Source organism: Belonocnema kinseyi, chromosome 1, assembly GCF_010883055.1.
Source record: "Belonocnema kinseyi isolate 2016_QV_RU_SX_M_011 chromosome 1, B_treatae_v1, whole genome shotgun sequence".
Lineage (NCBI taxonomy): Eukaryota > Metazoa > Arthropoda > Insecta > Hymenoptera > Cynipidae > Belonocnema > Belonocnema kinseyi.
The window spans coordinates 93,569,224-93,590,953 of record NC_046657.1 but is presented as its reverse complement, the minus strand read 5'-3'; the positions used below and the strand labels follow the sequence as shown (position 1 = coordinate 93,590,953).

General features: G+C 29.8%; 1 protein-coding gene across 2 annotated transcripts in view; it reads right to left on the bottom strand.

The window, feature by feature from the left end:
- Positions 1-4,012: 4,012 nt before the first annotated feature.
- LOC117167690 overlaps positions 4,013-21,730 on the bottom strand; it is a 377,025-nt gene continuing 359,307 nt past the window's right edge. For both annotated transcript variants that reach the window (XM_033353991.1, XM_033353192.1), the window contains 6 exons: positions 14,865-15,251; positions 14,190-14,751; positions 12,008-12,146; positions 10,240-10,362; positions 7,927-8,313; positions 4,013-6,060 (listed from right to left, as the gene is read on the bottom strand). In XM_033353991.1, coding sequence (XP_033209882.1) covers positions 5,840-6,060; positions 7,927-8,313; positions 10,240-10,362; positions 12,008-12,146; positions 14,190-14,751; positions 14,865-15,251 — 1,819 coding nt within the window. In that variant the 3' untranslated portion in view covers positions 4,013-5,839. The remainder of the gene's footprint in view (positions 6,061-7,926; positions 8,314-10,239; positions 10,363-12,007; positions 12,147-14,189; positions 14,752-14,864; positions 15,252-21,730) is intronic.

Sequence of the window (21,730 nt, the reverse complement as noted above, 5' to 3'; positions counted from 1 at the left end):
AGAGGGAGCTCTTCTTAATATTTTGACACCAAAATCATGTCGATACACCTTACCGACTGCGAGTAAAGCCACCCACGCTTTAACTTGACAGACTGTATGGTTTTTTACGCTTTAAAAATATTTATTTTGCACAAAAATTAAAAAAAAAAAGTATTGTGAGTTCAATACTAAAAACTATAGAGAGAAAGTGTCCGTTACAATTTTTTAGCCCACAATTCAAATTTTATGAATTTTTTAAATTCAAAACTAGAAAAGAAGACGCTAACTATTTTTCTTGTTCTTTCGGGTGCTAAATCATAACTTTTCTTGTTGAACTCAAATGATTCGATTATTGCAGTAATTTTACTCCACTAACGTTTACTTATATTCTTTTTGTTTCAAGTATTAATATTTGAAATGAAATTTCTTCAATTCTGAAATTGTCATTGTGATTTCATATATTTAAAATTTGTCCTAAAATGTTAAAAATTAGAATAAATATAATATATAACTAAAAGTATTTATTATTTTTCCACTTTAAACTTACCACAATTTAATAGAAATACCAACAAAATTAATTCTCCATAGAGACAAAGAAATCTCTAAGCAAAAAGAATTTCGTGCAAAAATGTTTAATTGACTTAAATAAAAAGGACTTGAAGAATAAAAAGACGTGAACATTTTGTGAATACTTTTAATAAACAAAACGGGTTTACACACTTCATTTCGTATTTTCAGCGTAACATTTTGATGCTAGAGGGGATCTCGTGGGCATCATTTTAAGTATGTAAAATTAATAAATAGAGAACAAAATAAATTATCAGGGAGATTCGGATTCTATCATGGACTACTGACGAATGCGATAGGCCATTTAATAAGAGCCACGCATATTTTTATTCTTTGTGGAAGGGATACAGTGAACAAATTCTCTGTCATTTTTTCTGTTTCACTCTATCTCTCCTTTTCCCTCCAAATATATGCACGTGTCATCGCAGCATTACAATTACGAATAATATTAATAATAAGAACACATTTTTTAAACACAGCTAACGCGTTGTTTATCTACAGTCAATATTATATAGAAAATATACAATGACTTTGTCTCTTCGTCAGACCTGCGTTTTGTTTTTATTTCTATTGTGTCTCTTCCCCCCTTTATTTTTACTTAATTGACATCTCCAATACTTGTTGCGCAATTGCTTGTCGAATGGCAGTTCTAAAACCGAGAGATTGATGCGAGAAGAACTTTTTCGAATTTTTCAGATCAAAATATATGACAAAAGACCACTTTAGGTTTTATCCAGTCTTTTCCTGACGGTTGAGTTACACAAAACATAAAATATACTTTTAGTATTCGTACTTTTCTTCGGAGTAACTTTGAATAGAATTGAACATTCATTTCTGCAAGTAAAAATATTTGCTTTCAAATTCAATACAATAATTTTACCTTCGTTTGAAATTGTATTTCTCCAGTTTTTCTCATTTCATAAAGTTACTCCGAGACCGAGAAATTTCTTCCCTAATCGCGGTTGTAAAATTGTATTTTATAAATATTTTGTTTGTAACAGATATGCTGTGGCCTGACATTATTTTCTGCGAGCGCTATAGATATATCTTTGTTTGAAAGATTGGCTGAGTCTGAAAAACATGATTCTGCATGCACACGCATTTAATGGACACTGATAATAATCATCCCTCAGAAAGCAGTCATAGAAAATAGTTTTGGTTTTTTGGTGAACAAAGAAAGTCTCGGTTAAAGAAAAATATTTTTTTTTTGTAAAAGGACCGAAGAAATTAAAGTTTTTAGAGCTAATTTAAAAAAGAATTTGCAATAATCATAATGAAAGATTTTAAATGGTAAAATATTGAATAAAAGACCTTCATTATTCTTTAACTTGAAATTGAATGTCTGAAAAATTAAAAATTTTAGGGCTTGAAAATAATACCGTTAAAATGTTAGGTATACAAAACTGCACAATTTTAAACTGGAAAATTTTATAAATTTAACATTTCAAACTCAAAACATTCGAATTTATAAGATTTCCCGTAAAAAAAATATTCACGCTGTCATTTTCCCGGTTTAAAATTACATCATTTTAATTCGGAAATATTACAAATTGAACGATTCTATAAAATTCGTTTTAAACTGAAGACTTCAAAATTTTTAATTATGAAATTAAAACCTTTTGTATACTGTAATCCTTTAAACTTGACTTATTTTTATTTTAATAGTTCAAAATTAATTTCAAATCTACTAATATATTATATCCTGCATGTGGAGTTAAAAATTGCAAAACATTTCTTATTGGCAAACATAGTATAAAGAAAGTTATGTTTATACAGTTTCGTGGTAGCGAATAATAATCTGAAATTAGGTATTAAGACTTGTAATTAATCTGTTCTGCTTCTGTTGTATTTACCCTTCACAATTAATTTCCGACAATAATTAATATTTAAAATATATTTTAAAATGTCGAAAATATACTTTTCTTTCGTAATTTCTTTGAAGAAACAAAGTAAATTAAGAAGAAACAGATTCGCGAATAACTTCTTTCATAATTAACGTAATCATTTATGGAGGAAAATAAAATGTGTAAACCAATCAAAAATGTTATGCTTTAAGGCTGAAATATTTTTGTTCACCAATCCGACAAAAATTACAGAAGAAAGTTACAGGATAATTTACAAATTCAATCGGAGTAGACATAATTTTAGGGGATAGCAATAGGTTTACATATATCTAAGTGCTTTAAATTGATCAAAAAGTAGTGCTCGGAGAGTGGTCGTGTATAGAATTAGCGAATTCGTTGATAATTCAGGAGTCAGGGTTTACTTAACAGTTTTGTGTTTTAGTCCCGTTTGTATTGGTCTGTTTCGCAATGAGGACCATGCTAAATTAAAAAAAAAAAACTCTGAAACTGAAAACGAGTACAAAAAAATAGTTTTCAGAAGCAAATTTAATTTCAAAATTCAAGCAAGATATTTTTTAATTCAATCAAGATCAGAAAAGCCGTAAAAATGTCCCTTATTGTTAGCCTCAGAGTTTTTATTTTGTTTAATATTTGAACGAGATTAAATCACGGCATCCATTGAGAATTGAGATTTAAGGAATTTACATTCGACGATAAAAAGTATCGGTACTTAGGAATTCTTCAGCGCGAAGATGCGTCTGAAAACGAGAGAAAAATGTGCTAGGTAGTTTTATCATTCTTCTCTTCTCGAAAAAATGGTCGCTAATCTATACTGACATAAATATCGATTATAAGTTCGAGTTACTTGTAGTTCATAATTGTTACAGTTATTTCCCCAGATAACATTAATTTACTTTCTGACAGTTCAGCAGACGATGGGTTTTCACTCCTATTGCGAGAGGAAAGGCAGTCAAAAGAGTTGCTTATCAAGACAGAGATTACACTGTTATTATCGAGAATTTTCATTTAAGTTAAAATTAAATTAAAATCAATTTTTTAAAATAAATTAAAGTTAAGATTAAAAAATGTACTTATAAAATCATGTAGAGGATTTCCAAAAGAAAAATATTTTATCGCACTAAACTTTAGTGTTAATAATATAGTCACTCCCACTCAATAAAATAATATCAAAATTCAATAAATTAATAATATTAAATTAGAAAAAACTCGATAAAACAAGACTTCCACACTAGGCGTGGAACATCGTTTAAATTTGTCACGCTTGAGATCCCTAGATTAAAGTTAATAAAAGAGATGAGAAAGATCTCAGATTCATTTGGACATGTCAATAAAAAATTGTACTTTGCATATAAGACTAAAAAAGTGACTGTTACTTCAAGCACATTAGAATTTCTCAATGGTATCACAAAACAGGATTTGTTTTTAAAAATTATTTAAATAAGAGGCACTACGATACATTTATATGATCCAACATTTTTATAATCAACTTTTAAATAATTAAACGCTTTCTAATTGCATACACAACTAGATAGTATTTTAATGAATCTATATTCCTAATTTGAAAAAAAATCATAAGAAAATGACTTTGAACTGATAATATATTTTTTTTTTTTAAATACTGGAATTAATTTTTTAGACTTATGCGCAAAATAGTACTTTTACAGTTCAAAAAATCTGTATGATTTTGTTTTAGAGTTCCAAGCAGGGAATATTTTTTTGAAAAACTAAACATTTGTGATCAACCTTCCATTTCGGAGAATTAAAATAATTCAATTGAACTATGGTAGTAGAAATCGAAGACATTCAAAATAATACAACGAATTAAAAAAATTCAGAACAATGTAGACATTTAAAAAATATTCCCTGATTAAAATTCTCAAGAATCTTAGAACTCTAATCTTGCCTCCAATAATTGAGTAGAGGATAAGCAGTTTTTCAAAAATAAAATAAAACTTTCCACTGTACTATTTTACGCTTCGCGGTTATGTGTATGATTAATAATAAATAAAGATTAAACAACGGTATCTATCTAAGTTGAGGTCGAGTGACTATCTACATAAACATTCTTCTCGATATCGTTTTTTTAATTATTACAACAACGATGGCGATAAGGATGACGTTGATGACGAATGGTTTAGATGAGCTGATATTAATTACAATCGTTACTTAAATTATTATCCAATAACTATACACCTTTTAAGGAATGTCTACGGTTTTGCGCTTCACTGCAAAAAATGGTTAGTTGCATCAATAATTTGGCTTGTGAGATTTGTTACTGTTATTTTATTAGTCGGGACAACCATTTTCTCAGTTACTAGTACTAAATGAATAGCCACTTCAACTAATGGAATTATTCTGTCAACTAATAAAATAGCTGTACGATATCTTACCAACTAACGGTTTGCTCAACTAACTATTTTTTTCAGTGTTCCCCTCGGGACTGAGTATATTTCTACTAGAGCCAGCTTCGACAGCCTTTGTTATCTTTAATCTTGAATAAACTCTGCAGAGCCGTTCGAAATCGATCTTGAGATTTTTGAAAAATCTCTTTCATAACACTAGGATCGACTTTGGAAAATCGAAAAAATAACGTTCGGAATTCGAACGGATTCGAGATTCGAAACTTTCCTAACTATGAGCAAAATTGTCACTCCGAACACGGTTCATGAACTAGTTTTACTTTTACTTTTCTCCGTTTTAACATCTAGCTCTATAGCCGCGAGTTTCTCTACCAGTCTTTTCTCCTTCTCCGTATCTAGACTTTTTTTGATATTTTTCTTTTAGGTTTTTAATATTAAAATCCTCATTATGAACCCTGTGTGTGTGTGTTTCGGTTTTAGCGAATCCATTTCTACTCGCATGTCTTGCATTGAGCTATGAATTTCCAAGAGAACTTCATTTTGGTCCTCTCGTATGGCACACATCGATTTGGCGCGAATATGCCTCCTCCCGAATTTGAAAATTACTTCGGAAGACTATTTCAATACAGGTTCAAGCGACACTTTTCATGGTGGTCACGAAACTTTCTTGTCTTCTAGATTTTAATCGTAAACACTCGAAATTGAAGGCGACCAAAGTTGAAAAAGCATTTCAATTTTTAGAGAGCCTTGAATTTAAATGCTTTCGAAACTTAAAAAGTTCATTTAAAGCATAGAAGTACTCCAGATTGTACAAGTTTAAAAACTTCAGAACATTAAAATCCTTCCTTCGCCGCCAAACCATAAAACTGACCAAAAATTTAATAGCCACACAATTCTAAGCCACGCAATGCTATTTACAGAAATTTATGTACAATTTCAAAAATTTACCAAATATACACAAATGTTTTATGATTAAGTGTCGCGATTGTATTCATTGGCAGTTTTTTGTCAATTATCATTCTTAAGCACATTTCTCAGGCTTTTGGGGCTCGCGACCACCATGTTTCCTTAAATTCCTCCCATCAAAGGTGTTGCTAGAGCTGCGTCGGATGGCTGGGATCGGCAGTCGTTGCTGAATCGAGGCTGCTCGACATCGGTGGTCCGCCTACTGGGTGCTAAAGCCTCCAGAGGCTGGATCTTCGGAGTCCCGAAGCTGATCCTGTCGTACATAGATAGCGTTTCCGTCAGATCCAGCCTACGAACGATTTCGTCTTTAAGATCCGACTCGCCTACCAGAAAATTCAATTTCGTGAACTTTCTTCAACTTTCAACAATTCTGCCGTACAGATTAAAACATCATTAACTCATTTTCAGTTAACCCTCTCAGCCTAGACTTTAATATCTTTGGTTCTAATTAACGCATCGGCATTTTTATATTTTTCAATTATTGCTAAAAGTATCACAAAAATGCATACTCTAAACTTAGTAAGATGAATTCGAAATATTGCTATAGGTATTTTCACAAAACTGAAACAACTATATAGCGAGCTGAAAATATCGTGCGGGTATAATATACCCAGTCTAGACTGAGAGGGTTAAAACGGAAATGTTCAATGAAAATTATTTTCACCTAACTGTTGCTTCATAGGGGCATTTTCAATAAGCCGTACATCATTTATTAGTAACATAATATAGCATTATCTTCTTCTTGATGTAAACATTATTTCAACCTGTTAATAATTTTTTTAAAGTTTAGTGAAAATTGAATTTGGGCCAAAATTAACAACTCGTACTGGTTGTACTCACGCACTTTTTGCATTTAATTATTATTCACAAGAATTATAATTTTCGAATTTGTATCAAAGCCATTTTTTGCGACGAGTACAAAGATAGAAAAATCTCATTTTCGTTCAAAAGTCGCTTTAATGATGTTTTTAATCTATACGGGAAAAGTTTTATGAGGTTTATCGTTCACGAAAGAACAATTACTGTTCTGTTCGTGATTATTATGTCAACTTTTCAAATAACTGTATGTATTTTTAGAGAACATTAAAAGTGTTAGATAGACCTTTTCTTACTATGAAAATTGAATGGAGCCCAAATGTTCGAAATTTAACGTTCAGGGTTGCTACAAGAGTTTGGTTACAAAATTCCATGACTTTTCTAGATTTTCCAGGAATAATTAAAATAAAATTCCAGCTCTACTTTTTTTTAATTCCGGAAATTAAATTGAATTTAAAAACATTCATAATCCAAGGATAATGGTTTATCAATAAGTTTTATGGAATTAAAAACAATTTTCAATAATATTTGTATCAAAGTGAAAAAAAATATTCTGTAATCATAACCATATTATTTTCATTTATTACTTTAAGAACAATTGTAATCAAATGATTTATGCAAAGGTTAGGATTACATTTGAAAATAATACTAAACTAAAAAAACTCTGAACTTTTTAACAAAGTTAAAATAAAACTTTTAGATCACAAGAACTAAGAAAATTGTCCACATTAAACTTGATCAAAATTTAATCATTTCGCGAATCTCTTCTTCAACATCTTCCAGTTCTTTTTGCTTTTCTTGTTGAATCTTCCATTTCTTTTCATTTAATTCTTACACTTTGTATTGTATTTACATTTTCCTTAGGTTTTCTTCTTTAATTTTTAAATATAGAATTCGCTATAAAATACTAAATTATTAAGACTTTGAAATAGAAACGATTAAAAAAGTTCCAGCCATTTTTTCATATTCTATGACTTTTCCAGGTCTTCCAGGTCTTGTAGCAACCCTGACATTGTACCTTGAATATTTAGGCTTAGGATATTCCTACAGTCGACCGTACAGTCTTGAAAAATGATTAGGAGAGACGTGAAAAAAATTTTCTGTCTGTTAAAATTCAAACAGGTTAGTTTTGAAGTAATAGAAACATACAACTATTCATAAAGTAGGCGTCTTGACAATCGCAAACGGTTCAGTATTAAAAAAAAAAAGAAGATTGATCAGGTAGGTCTCATCGGGCAAAGAGCGATCGTTCGTCCGGCACTGATAAAAGCAATAAATTCTGAGCGTGCTTTGGAATTAGAAAGCGGAAGTGCGAAAGGAAATTTCTGTGAGCGCCGCTTCGCCGATTCTGATCTACCTATGAAAGTACCGACCAGTATGAGAAACTGCAACGACGTCAACCGGCAGAGATCCCCGCCGCTTCACCATAGGTTCCGAGATGGAGTCCCGTTTCACGGATTTGGGTTTGAGCCAGACATTGTCATTCCCATCACCGTTACCTCCAGCGAACATTTCTGGTCCACCACTGCTTCTCCGCCTCAGAACTTTTTTTCGATTGCGGGATTTTCCATTCACGCTGTTCCTGCCAAAGAGGTCGCGACGTAATTCAGATATGTCCGCAGGAACAGACCCTCTTCGAGGAGAAGGCATTCCGGGGACGGAGAGAGAACTACCTTCGGTTATTCTGTTCCCGTTGTTGTTAATCGAACTGTTGTTATTACTATTGTTGTTGTTGTTCATCGGGCAGTTCTCACGTTCATCTGAAAAAAAAGGTGAATTTCAACATCTTTTCACGGATTAGAGGCTGGCGAGGGGTTGATCACTTTGTGAAGTGTTTGGAATCTTTTGAAATAAGGTAAACCGACCATTACTGGGACAACGTAAAAAGCATGTCCAATACTGAGACAATTAACAATATCGTTTAGTATCTTTTATATTCCAACATAAATTACAAAAGTAAAAATGTTCTATTATTTTTGAAGTTATTTTAAATTTGTTACCGCTATTTTTTTCTGATTTCTCTTCTTTCTCTCTTCTGATTTCTCTTATTTAGTAAAAAATAATCAAAAATATTCCTCAAAATGTGTGAATGAACTGCTAAAAAATTTGACATTTTTTTTATTTCAAAACCTTATTTGTGCAATCTTTGAAATCTTTTGAAAAAATTAAAAAACCTTTGAGATATTTTGGAATCTTTGTAAAATTGGTTTAAACGCTGCGAAATCCGTCACATATTTGTGAAAAATTTTGACATTTTGTAACATTTTTTAATCTTCCTGAAATTTTTTGAAATCTTCTGACATCCTTTGAAATATTTGAGAATCTCTGAAATATTTGAAATTATTGAAATCTTGCTTAAACTGTTGAAATCTGAAATATTCTGAAATATTTTCGAGTTTTTGAATTTTATGTGAAATATTTATAAAATATTTTGAAACCTTTGAAATCCCGAAATCTGCCGTATACCCAAAAATATATTATGCTTTACAAACAAAAAAAAAACTAAAATCACTTTAAATTTAGTTTTTATTTCAGAACCAAAATAAAACAAAAATTAATTTAAATATTAATTTTCTGAATTCTATTAAAAAAAAAATATATTAATTAATTTCTAAAATGAAAAAAATTATTCACATAAACGGAACATATTTCTACATTCTCATCAGAGAAGGTAGTAGATTTGTGTAAAATTGGACCCCCAGTTTTGGTCAAATGTCCACGTTTTGAGGCCCTCTGAATACGAAAAACATGTTTTTACTAATGTGTCTGTCTGATGCTTAGTTAGTATGACCGTATATTTTTAATTTGTTAGCACGATAACTTTTGAAAGAATTGACAGATTGGATTGGCCTTTGGTATATTTTTTGTAGTGTCTTTAAGTAAAGGTCAAGTTCGTTATTCAACCATTTGGGATACAAATTCAAAAATTGAGTGCATTTTGAATATTTTTGAGTCCACTTTTTGCAAGATTTAAAAGTTCTCTGTACGAATATTCATCGTATTCAAAAAGACGAACAATTTATTCTAATTACTTTTTTTATAAAACCAAAAATTACCAAAGTTATAGCATTTATAAAATTCCAAAAAACACCGAAAATGAACATTTTACGCAAAATAACGCACACTGAAAAAAGTCAAGAAAATAAAAATGTCGCTTTTTGAATGCCAAACAAGATTATCATAACAACTTTTTTAATTTTCTTGAGAAATCGAAAATTCAAATTTTGACAACATAAAAAAATATTGCTAAAACAGTAAGGCTGCTGTATAGAACGTATGTGTAATTTTTAAATCGCAAAAATAACATTGAAAATGAGCAAATTCAGTTTATGAAAAAACGACAGAAGTTGCAATAAAACGTTTAATAACCAAATTTTTTTAAAGAGAATGCGCATTCTTTAAAAACAAAACAATGAAACTATGTTTTAATATCAATGCATATTATGAATCGTAATAATGTACATTTATGAAAATGATATACAATTACGGGAGCGAACTCGAGTGCGAAGCACGAGATACGTGATAAGAATGTGTTCATTAAAGCCGAAGGAGCTTTAAAAAAAAAAGTGAACATTTTTTCTCTTAAGATGTTGTAAAAAAAATCTAACAAAATTTGCCATAACTCTTGCTAAAATTTTTGAAACTTCAGTTGATTTATGCCATTACTATGGAAATTTTTTTTTTACCTGAAGCAGCGATAAAATTCCCAATGAGATTTCCGAGAGTTGTTTCTTGGGGAAGACTGGCTCTCCTGGGAGCTGAAAGATTTTCTTCCCTGGGACCCAATGCTGCTCTATTAAAAGCTCCATCTAGTTTAAAAAATTAATGAAAGTAATACTTAACTATTCGAAGAGTTGAATTATAAAAGAGTTCTATAAATAAAATATTACAGCTTTCGAAGTATTTAAATATAAAGCACAACATTTAAAAGATTTGCACGTTTTCAGGGTGTTTACTCAAATACAGGAAGAAAATTCTCTGCAAACTTCAGATTTTTTCCAGGCATCTCAAGTTTTTTCCAGATATAATTTTTCATAGTACGGAACCATTCAAATATTTTTTATTTTTTTTTTTAAATAATGAATTAGAAATATGTATACTGTTTCACGAGTTTATGATAAATAATGTTTTTTTTTTAGTTAAAACAAAAATTAGTTAATATGTTTCATTTAGGAAGCGTTGACAACTTATATTATAAGATGTTCTTAAATATATAAGCACCATCGATTAATTAAGTAATTAAGTAATACTGAAAACATAACAATTCATTTATTTAATTTGTCTCCAAAGTAACAAATAGTTTGATTTCTACTAAAAAATATCTCTTTTCCACCAAATGGTCCAATTTTGAACTAAAAAATTCATTTTTCAACAAAAAATGGATTAGTTACAGTTTCAATTAAAAATAATTAATTTCCCTCCAGAAAAAGCAATTTTTGAACCAAACTGGTAAATTTTCAATTAAAATTATAACTCTTCAACTGCAATAGATTTAATTTTAATTGAAAAGATGATATTTTAACAAATTAGTTTTACTTCAAACCAAGTAGTTCTATTTTCAACTAAAAAAGATGAATTTTTAAAGAAATATTAAAATTTTTAATTAAAAAAGATCGTTTTTAACCACAAATGAGAATTATAATTTTATTCAAATAGTTACATTTTCAAGCGACGTGATGAATTTCCAACTAAAATGATTAATCTTAAACTGGAATAGTTGAATTTTAAACCAAGAATATTATTTCTACCAAAAAAGATGATTTTTTAACTAAAAAAGATAATTATTGTTATAAACAAAAATTAAATAGTTAAATTTTCAGTAAACAAATTAATTTTAAGCTAAAGAGGTGAATTTGTAACTAACTTGATGGAATATTCAACTGGAATAATTATATTTTCAGTTAAAAAAAATTAATGAATTTTCAAAATGAGTTGAATTTTTAACTATGAAATATTTTTCTGTAAATAAAAGAGAGAAAATATTACCAAAAAATCGGGAAATTTCCAACAAAATACATGCAGTTTCAACGACATACTTGAATTTTCAACTAAAAATGATCAATTTTTACCCAATAATAGGATGATAAAATTTTCAAATAGAAAAATTAATTCCAAACAGAAAAAAACGAGTCTTCAACAAAATAGGTAACAATTGTAATATAAAGCTACTTTTACAATGAAGAATAATTGTTATGTAATTTTATATTGTAATTTAAAAAGAAAATTGATCACGCTCGCGAAAAAATTCCCTGACTTAAAAAAAAATTCCTGACATTTCTAGGTTTTTCCAGTTACATATATACAAATTCCCTGAAAATTCCAGGTTTTCCAGGCAGGCTAGACACCCTGGTTTTAAATAAAAAACCGCAACAAAAATTGTAGGCAACCAAATTTAAAGTGTTATTCATGACAAATATTGTTTAAGGCTACAAAATAAATGCCATTCGGGCTTACTCTGTTGCCGAGATATATCCATTGGGACGGAACCGCGTCTCGAGTATAAGTCAGTTATTACAGTAACTGAAGTCATGGAGACATCATCAAGTCTTGACATCAGTCCCACTGGCGCCGAACCTCTTCTTCTGGCTAGTCCCTAAAAAAATCCAGTTTTATTATAACATCGATAAATCAATAGTGCTCGAAAGTTTTTTCTGCATATTGGAGATTTAGGAACCCATGGGATTGAATACTTTGGGTGTTTGCCTGAAGGAACCTCCAGGTTTGACAGTTGGGATAAGAGGATTTTGCGATATTGGGAATGGTGGTCTATCATTTCGCCACATGGTGCCGAAAAATAGAACTAGAAAGAGTAGGTACAATTTTAAACATGTATTTTAATTTTTGCATAATAGTGTTCTTGCGATTGTTTTATAAAACATAAACAAATTATTGAATTCTAAAAACAAATATTCATAAAAAACAAATAGTTTTTGATAGAATTTCCATCTTATACAGTGAAAAAACACATTTTTGTGAAATAGGTTTAAAAAAAACAAGCAATTATTTCACTATTTCATGTAAGTTTAAATGCATTGTAAGCCGAAATAAAATTTAATTAATGTATGTATCAACACATTTTATCCATATTATGCCAAGAATACGAATGATATACGACTGGAATTTAAATACGAATTCTAACCTAACTTTTAGATCAGATTTTTAAATAGTAAATTTTTCCTGTATAAATTATTAAAAATTTACTTTGAATTCATTGTTGATTTAAAATAAGTCCATTTAAGTTTATAATATGTGGAAAATCACAATAAAAAGAACCATAATTTTTTTTGTTAGAAAAATATTTCTCTCAAAAAGTTGTGATTTTTCACTGTGTAATATGTAATTCCATCTAAAACAATTTGTTTCCGATAAGGACTTATTTTTATTATCCAATAAATACTTTAAACTTCATAAAAAAATGTTTAAATACTTGTATGCACAAATTAAAATGCATCTTTAAAATCGTGTCTATTCTTCCTAATTCGAATTTTTGTCACCAGGTGGCGTATCGCAGTTTAACCATTCCCAATAGAGTGACTTTCAAACATCCAAATGGATATCTGATATAAGTGAGAATGAAGATAAACAAAGAAATTAATGAATTAAATATAATATCTTGGAATTTATTGGGAATTTTACATTTAACTGACTTTAAATTGATTGGGAAAATGTTATAGCTTTATAACATGAACCTAACGAATTTAAAAAAGAAAAATGGTAATAATTGTCTAAATATAATTTCAGATCTTAATAATTATAGTCCATTTGTTTAAATAATTAAAATGTTGAATTTTTTACTAATGAAATAAAAAAGAATATAAGAAGTCATAACATTAGTAATTTAACCAATTTATTTAACTAATTTCACAATATTTAAAAAATTTTTAAATTTTAATTGAACTAAATTCTCTATTTATTTAAAAAAAAAATCACAGAAATATATAACTTATAATTGTTAAGTGTTAATATTTTATAATGTTTCAAATTAGTGAACTTTTCTCTGGGTTATTTAATCATTTTATTAAAAAAATATTATGTTATTGTAATTTGAATCGTAGATATATTAATTTTCTAATAACATATTGTAACAAAAAAATGTCTAATGGTTGTTAATAATTTGTTATTCTTTTTTATGTTGCAGTTACTAAAATTTTCCAGAAATCTTAGAATTCACAAGACGATATCTCCATCTAATAATTATTTAGAATGACTGAAACCTAATGGTAAACATGCATCAATTTTCGTTTCTTAACCTTACTTTTTTAGTAACATTTAAATTGAAAGAATTGCTCATATTTAATGAATTTTAAATAATTTTTTCATACAATAATGAGAAAAGGAGAAAAAGAAACTACATATACTTAACCTCTAATTAAAATGAACATTCTTATTTAATGACAGTCCTGATGAGGAAAACCTGAGTGTTTTCGAAACGTCGACGACAAATAAAGGATCTTCAACAACTTGGATTCCTTTATTTTGGTCTGAAGTATGTCATTCAACACTTTATATTGAGTAATTTTATAAAATAACTATATCATTCAGAAAAACAGCATCGATTCTCTCATCATCTTGTTTTAAATTAAAAACATAAAAATGACCAACAAGGAAAAAGGTCAACACAAAATGGTAAACATACTTGACTGCTGCGCCGACCATGGCCAGTGCCTTTGCAACTTTCCTCTCTCGGATCGACATTTTCCTTCATCTGAGCATCAAGACTTAATTTAGGGATCTTGGAACTCTTCTCCCTCGTCGTGTCTGAATCCCTCTTACTTCCAACGGAGACGCTATCACTACTCGAACCGCCAATACTTCTCCTCGGATCACTACCACTATCGCTCGAGGAGGAAACGTTCTTCGTTCTCGGCGGTGAATCGGGTGGACTTCCGATAAAGAACACCTTATGCGGTACAGTTTCAGATGTCACTGGTATCGCCGTGAATCTTCGCCCTCCGGAAGACGTTGGCCTCTTTGTATTATCAGGAACTGGAGTTGAATACCTTCGAGACTCTGAATCCACCCATTTTATTCTCGCATCCTGCTGACTTCCAAAACTACCGGACTTCGTTGATGCAGGGTAGGTCCTCATATCTTCGCTAATCGAAACCTCATTGCTGGATTTCGTATCCTGAGCTGTTCTAGAATCTGGCCGAGACTCAAAACCTGGCAGATCGGATATCTCGGAAGTTGGCAATGTTCTGAAATAAAATTCGACAATTTTTTTAAAATTTAGAGTGGGACCTTCAAGGCTTTAGATCTACTTTAAATTCCAAACTCTTTAAACGTTGCATTATAATTATTTTAATTATACCTAGATCCTGTTAAAGATGTATAAAGGAGTTGCGTCGCTTCCATATCCTGAGCAGAAGAAGGTCGACGATGCCGATTCCTGAACGATTCTTCTGGTCTTAAAACCTGCATCGAGTGTCTTCTGGGATACTCGATACCCGGTTTAAGCGTTTCAAAGACAGCAGAGGCTCGCCTTCTCGATTCAATATTGACGAGACTACCCGATTCTTCCAATATATCTGCTCCCTCCGCTGCGACATTGGATTTCCCATCCTCGTCTGGTAGTGTACCCCATTGACCTCGAGGACAAGTGTCGTCTTTCGTGGGACTCGGAGAGGAAGACGAGGGACTCTCAGCTTCCACCAGGATCTCGCAACATTGCGTCATCTCTGCCGTTGTGGACATGTATCTGTAACCGTTAAAAAATTTGTTAAGATTTCTTTATTTGCAACGGAAAGATTTGTCTAGCCTTTAAGATACCTGACCAAGTCCAAGATCAACGACTGGCTGGATTAGCAATAATATATGTTGCATGAAATACCTTCTGCGCGCTCATATTTATGAAAAACACTGAAATTGGCATCAAAATGGACATGTCAAGTGGTTATCTTTATCCTAATAGCCACGTCTGACTAGGAGTATCTTCCCACCACGCTCCCTCTAATTTAGGAACAAAACTATAAGTGCAGCTGATCACGTCAACAAGCATTGAGTTCAAACATGTTACGAATAAACCTATGTGACTTATAGGAACGGTCTTTATTTATGTTTATCAATCATATGTCAAAACCGCGATTAATGTAATAGTAACGTCAGAGGTGATAGAGCCCTATGGGGTACAAGGGACTATGCCCCCCCCCCCCCCGAAATCGACCAGCAAGGGGCAAAGTGTTGATTTTTCTCCCTCTGAAATCGAATTATTAAATTAATCGGATTGTAGGAACTCGAAATCTCTTTTTTAAATCTATTCAAAACCTTTGCGAAATATTTTAAATATTTCTTAAGTCCTTATAAAATCTTTGAGATGTTATTGCAAGCTTTGTCAAATCTTTGTGAAACCTTTAGAAATCTTGACGAAATATTTGAAACATTTGGTAATACTTTTAAGATTATTTAAGTCTATTTTGAATCTTTAGAAAATCTTTGTCAAATCTTTCGGAAGTCATTGAAATTTTTATCTCTTTGTAATCTATCTGAAATCTCTGTGAAATAATTTTAATCTTTCTGAAATCAGTTCAGCTCATATTTGAAATATTTTTGACTTATTCCATAATATTTTTGAAATTATTCAACTCTTTGTGAAATCATTGTAATCTTTGTGCATTCTTTAAAATTTATTTGAAAACTTTGGGAAATATTTTAAATTTTGGTTTAACCGTTGAAATCTATCACTAATCTTTGTGAAGTAATAGAAGTCTATATAAAATGATAGAAGTATTTGTAAAATCTTCTAAATTTATCGAAAATATTTGAAATCTTTGTAAAATCTTTACGAAGTCTTCGGGAAACCATAGCAATTTTGTCAAATCTTTGGAAATATTTTCAAAACATTCGAAATATTTGCAAAATTATTAAAATAGTTGTGAAATCTTTCGGAAATCATTGAAATCCTTTGAATATTTATCAAACATTTAGTAATGTTTGTGAAATTGTTGAAATATTTGTTAAATCTTTGAGAAATTATTGAAGTCATTGTGAATTTTCTCAAAATCTTTGCGAAATATTTGAAATCTTTGTGAAATCATTAGGATATCATTGCAATTTTTTGTTAAACCTTTGAAAGCTATCTGAAATCTTTGTATAATAATATAAGTTTTTGTGAAATCTACCTGAAATATTTGCACAATATTTGAAATGCTTGTGAAATCTTTGAGAATGCTCTAAAGATATTTGCAAAATATTTCAAATATTTGAGAAATTATTAGGGAATCATTGAAATCTTAGTTCAATCTTTGAAATATATCTGAAATCTTTTAAATCTTTGGGAAACCATTTAAATGTTTGTGAAATATTTATGAATTGTCCAAAAATCATTGTGAACTATTTTAAATCTTTGTGAAATAATTGAAATCTTTGTTCAATATTTGAAATCTATCAGAAATCTTTGTGGAGTTTTTGTGAATTGTTTACAAATATTTGAAATGTTTTGGAAATATTCGGTAATATTTGTGAAATTATTAAAATCTTTGTGAAATTCTTCAAAAATGATTGATTTCTTTGTGAAGTCTTTTAAATCTATGCAATATCTTTGAAAAAGTTGTTAAATAATATAAGTCTTTATGAAATCCTTTAAATCTAACCGAAATCTTTGCGAAATCCGTATGAAATATTTAAAAAATTATTGCACTCTTTTTCAAATCTTTGTGAAATGTTTTAAATCTATCTGAAATCTTTGCGGGAAATTTGAAATCTTTATGAAATCTCCAAATTTAAGAAGGTTTTCTTTCTTCGGTCGAAGAAAGAGGAGAAACACTTTGGAGTCTTGTTCGAAAATGTTGGTTTACATCATTTATCAAATCTTTGAAAAAATATTGCAACCTTTGTCAAATCTTTATGAAATCTTCTAAATCTATCCGAAATCTGTGCAGCTTTAATATCTTCATTAGAACTGAAGATAATATAGTTGCATATTATGTAATTTTGTACAAAAATTTGATTCAAAATTTGTTAACTGCAATTTGTTCATAAATACTTTCGACATGTTTATTAATGTTTTCACATTCTTCCCATTGCCTCTTGATTAAAAAATAATGATCTAAAATTAACTCTTCCTAAATGTTCCCGAAATTCCTTACTTTTTTAAAAACATTTTTTAATCTGCAAAGCACAACTTATTTTTTACATTAACGTTTTTCAGCTCATTTACGCAGAGGACTTTGAGTTTTCAAATTATTATTGACTTTTAGAATTTTAGTTGGCTAGAATTTTTTGTTGGCTGAGTTGTTAAACTTTAGAGCCAGATGCCTACCATTTTCTCGTCGATAGTACGTTTGATTGCATATCATTTTGAACTCATGGAGCATATTCTTGGTAAATAACACCTTCGTAGCAGAAGAAAACTGAACAGGGTAGCTGTTTTAATCGAAGAAAAAAATTCTAAGTAATTTCCCGGTTCCTAAATATTTTTCACGGTCAATTAAATTTAAAAAATTCAAACTCTAAAGCTAACTATTTTTCGATTTGAATTAATGAAAAATGAACTGCAAATTGAAGCACTCAAGATGGCAATTTTTAAATTTTAAATTTGAAGTTTAAAAGTTTTTTATTTAAAAAATATTGTATTCAAATGCTCAACAACTTACACCTATAAAATGGAAGGTATTAACACTTGTCAATTGAATAATTTTTAATTAAATACATTTAAACTGAAAAATGTAGAATTTGTAACTTTTTTAAATTGTAGACTTCAAAGATTCAGATTCAAATCCAAAAATATAAATCGACGTTATCATTTGCAATGCTCTAAATTGAAAAATCAATCAATAGATTAATTTTTTTCAAATTATAGTATTTTCACCAATTTTAAGCTAGAAACGTTAAAACTTTAACGATGAAATTTTTGTAAACTGAACAATTTTTAGATCAGAAGGTGAATTATTTTAATTTTAACTAGTTTAGATATCCTTAAAGAGCTTTAAAATTGTATTTAAGTCTTGAGAAATCTACATGTTAAAAAAATGTTTTTAAAATTAAAAATTACAGCAAGTGCTGGTTTTGGGACTGCCCTTAGACTCAAATCCCTAGACAAAGGTAAACTCCGAATATAAACAGTCAAGTGTGAGTGAGCACCGCGCAAAAAAGTTGTATCATTTACCGTTTCTGTAAAAAATAAAAAAACACTTAATTTTTCAGACCAGCAAACTGACTAAATATTTTCACTTCAACTCGCTCCGAAAGACAAAGTGCTTTATATCTTAAGAGGGAAATTTCACAACTTGTCCTTCAACTTTTTTTAAGATAATGTGAAATTTAAAATTTATTGGTTTTGTTAAATAAAACAGTTATAACTTTTGGCAAACAGTATCAAAATAACTTTAGACAATTTTCAAACGCTTCGTTTATTAGGATATAATGAAGTTTCCTGAAAAGTATTACCTTAATTTAATTATTGCTTAACAAAATAGGAGCATTCAAATAGCATTGACCGATCATTTCATTTTGAAGATTAGCTAGGAAAGGTTTACATATCTGATAAAATTGAGAGAATTTGGAGGCATTTTTTCTTTCTAGAGGTATTTAGAGGTTTTTTTTCATACTTCCTTTAAAAAGATAAAAATTTCAATACTTATGAAAGTGAATAAAAGATAAATTATTGACTTCGATGATTATTTTCCTTATCATTTTTATTTCGTAAAAATTTTCGTAAGTAAAATTTATGGCATATTTTATATGTATATACTAATGTAAGCACTAGAAATAAACTAAACAGGATATTTTTATTGAGTAATACATTTAAAATATTAGGGATGTTTTGAGTATAAAGTCGCAGCACATTACTCAATCTTTAACTTGATTTATGAAAACAAAAAAGGGAGCCACATTGCTAAGTCTAACAAATTTTGGAAAAGAAATATAAATTAAGTATAGAAAGAATAGTTTAAAGACGTAATTATTTATATAAAAATGGTTGATCTACGTTTCCCGTTTTATTTTCACTTCAGAAATTAGTCGTAATTTTTTTTCTTAATCTCTATAATACTGTATCGGTTTATCATGTTCGTTATAATATTTTTTACGAACTCATTCATGCTGTTTTTCCAAAATGTATTGAATATGTGCTAAACAATTTTTATCTTATGCATGGTATAGTTACGAACAAGCTTAGTATTAATAAAAACCAGAAAAATGAAGTTATAAGGAATTTTTTAAGGAAAAAATAAGTTTTTGGCAGAAAATCAAACTATTTGTTTGAAAATATACTTTTTTTGTGGAAAATTCATCTCTTTTAGTAGAAAATTAATTATTTGTTTGAAAAATTATTAGTTTGTTTAAAAATTTGTGTTGTAAGATAGATTTTTCTTAATGTCTGTAATCACCCTGTAAATATATGCATGCAATATAAGATGTAAATAATTTATGATTTTGTCCTCTGGTCGAGGCTCCGAAGTTATCACCTCTCACGCGCTCGATCAATGGTATTTGAATGATACTATTTTGTTAACGAATAATACAATTAAGGCCATACTTTTAAGAAAACTTCATTATATCTTAATAAACATTTCTTTCGCTGGCAGTATGCGCTTACTCAAAATTTCCTCGATAAACGAAGCGTTTTAAAATGGTCTAACATTATTTTGATCCTGCTTGCCAAAAAAATTATAACTTTTTTTATTTAACAAAACCAATAAATTTTCAATTTCACATTATCTTAAGAACAGTTTGAAGGACAAGTTCTGAAATTTCCATATTAAAAAATAGAAAACTTTGTCTTTCGGAGCGAGTGGAAGTGAAAATATTTAGTAAATTTGCTGGTCTGAAAAATTCAGTGTTTTTGATTTTTTACAGGAACGGTAAAAGATGCAAATTTTTTACCGAGAGTTATATGTTAAAAAGTTGAATTTTTGAAAACTGATTTTTAAGCCATCAGGGGCCAAATCGAGCGGCCTGAAGTGGCCAGGCAAATTTTATGCGGGTTTATAGAATCCGGAGTCTCAATCATTGTTCATTTTTTGATACTTGAAATAAAGTTCAATTTTTGAAATAATTAATTAATTTATATTTGCAGTTGGTCAAGTATACATTTTTTTCAAAAAATTTCAATATCAAACGCTTTTAATTTTAAATTGTGTAAGTCTTCCAAGACTGCTTTTTAAAATTCCTTAAAATAAAAAAGTCCTCTTAAAAATAAAAATCTAAATTGGAAAATTTTGTAAAGTAAATGATTTTTAAGATACGCAGTATAAACTGAATGATGTCATAATTAAAGAAGATAAAAATTTAACGAATTATTAAAAAATTTGTTAACATTGAACTTGGACAGATGTTTCTTCCAAAATTGGTAAAATTTCCGATAATTTCCCGGTCCAGCGGCCACCTTGAGTGAGCATTGTTTTTAGATAGAACAGACTCTCAAGCTTTCTTTGGCCCTTCTTTCACAAGTGGTTTTCATTGAGAAAATCATGGCCGTGTTTAGCAATTCGAGCATATCGTGGATTCTATCGTCGTGAAAAAGTCAGAAATGGAATGGGAACTTAATTCGCTACATATCATAGTTCTGAATTGTTACAGGGTATCTGAAAAGGGATAGTTTAAAAGGTTCTTCTTCGGGTGGTGATCTCGGAAAGTTTCAAAGTTCAATATAACTCTTACATTAACGGCATATTGCAGGAAATCCCATTTACGTCCCTACAAAGTTAACATTTCTATTTCATTGGGATATCCATATGATATCCTGAGATGTTTGTTGGATTTCCCAATGACATTATTATTATTATTATTACGCCATTAAGCCATTTCCCTTTCGGGGTAGGCGTGACTCACTCGGCAGGGGAAAGGAGTAGTGTGTGGAAGGGATAGAGATTTTTCAGATTGATCCAGAATTCTCGTGCTATTTAAGTAAATAACACGTTCGTTCCGCAACACTCTTCCGACCCAGGTTGCTGATCAATCTCTCTAGCAATCACCCCAAGCGAAGAACCTCAAGAAGTCATTATGTAAGGTTCCCCACTTGGGACCAATAATAGCCTAGGTCTTTGTTTCAGGCGTCATTCACTCTACTGACACTCTTTTTATTAACTATTTGCCGGCATACTTTCCTGTCCTGGCATACTTCTCTAGCTTCTTTCGTGTCCATGCATTTTTTCATGCAGGCTCTCGTGTTTCTGTGACTTCTTATGTCTCTTCTAAGTAGGGTATCATTCACACATTCTAACCATTCTTTCCGCGGTC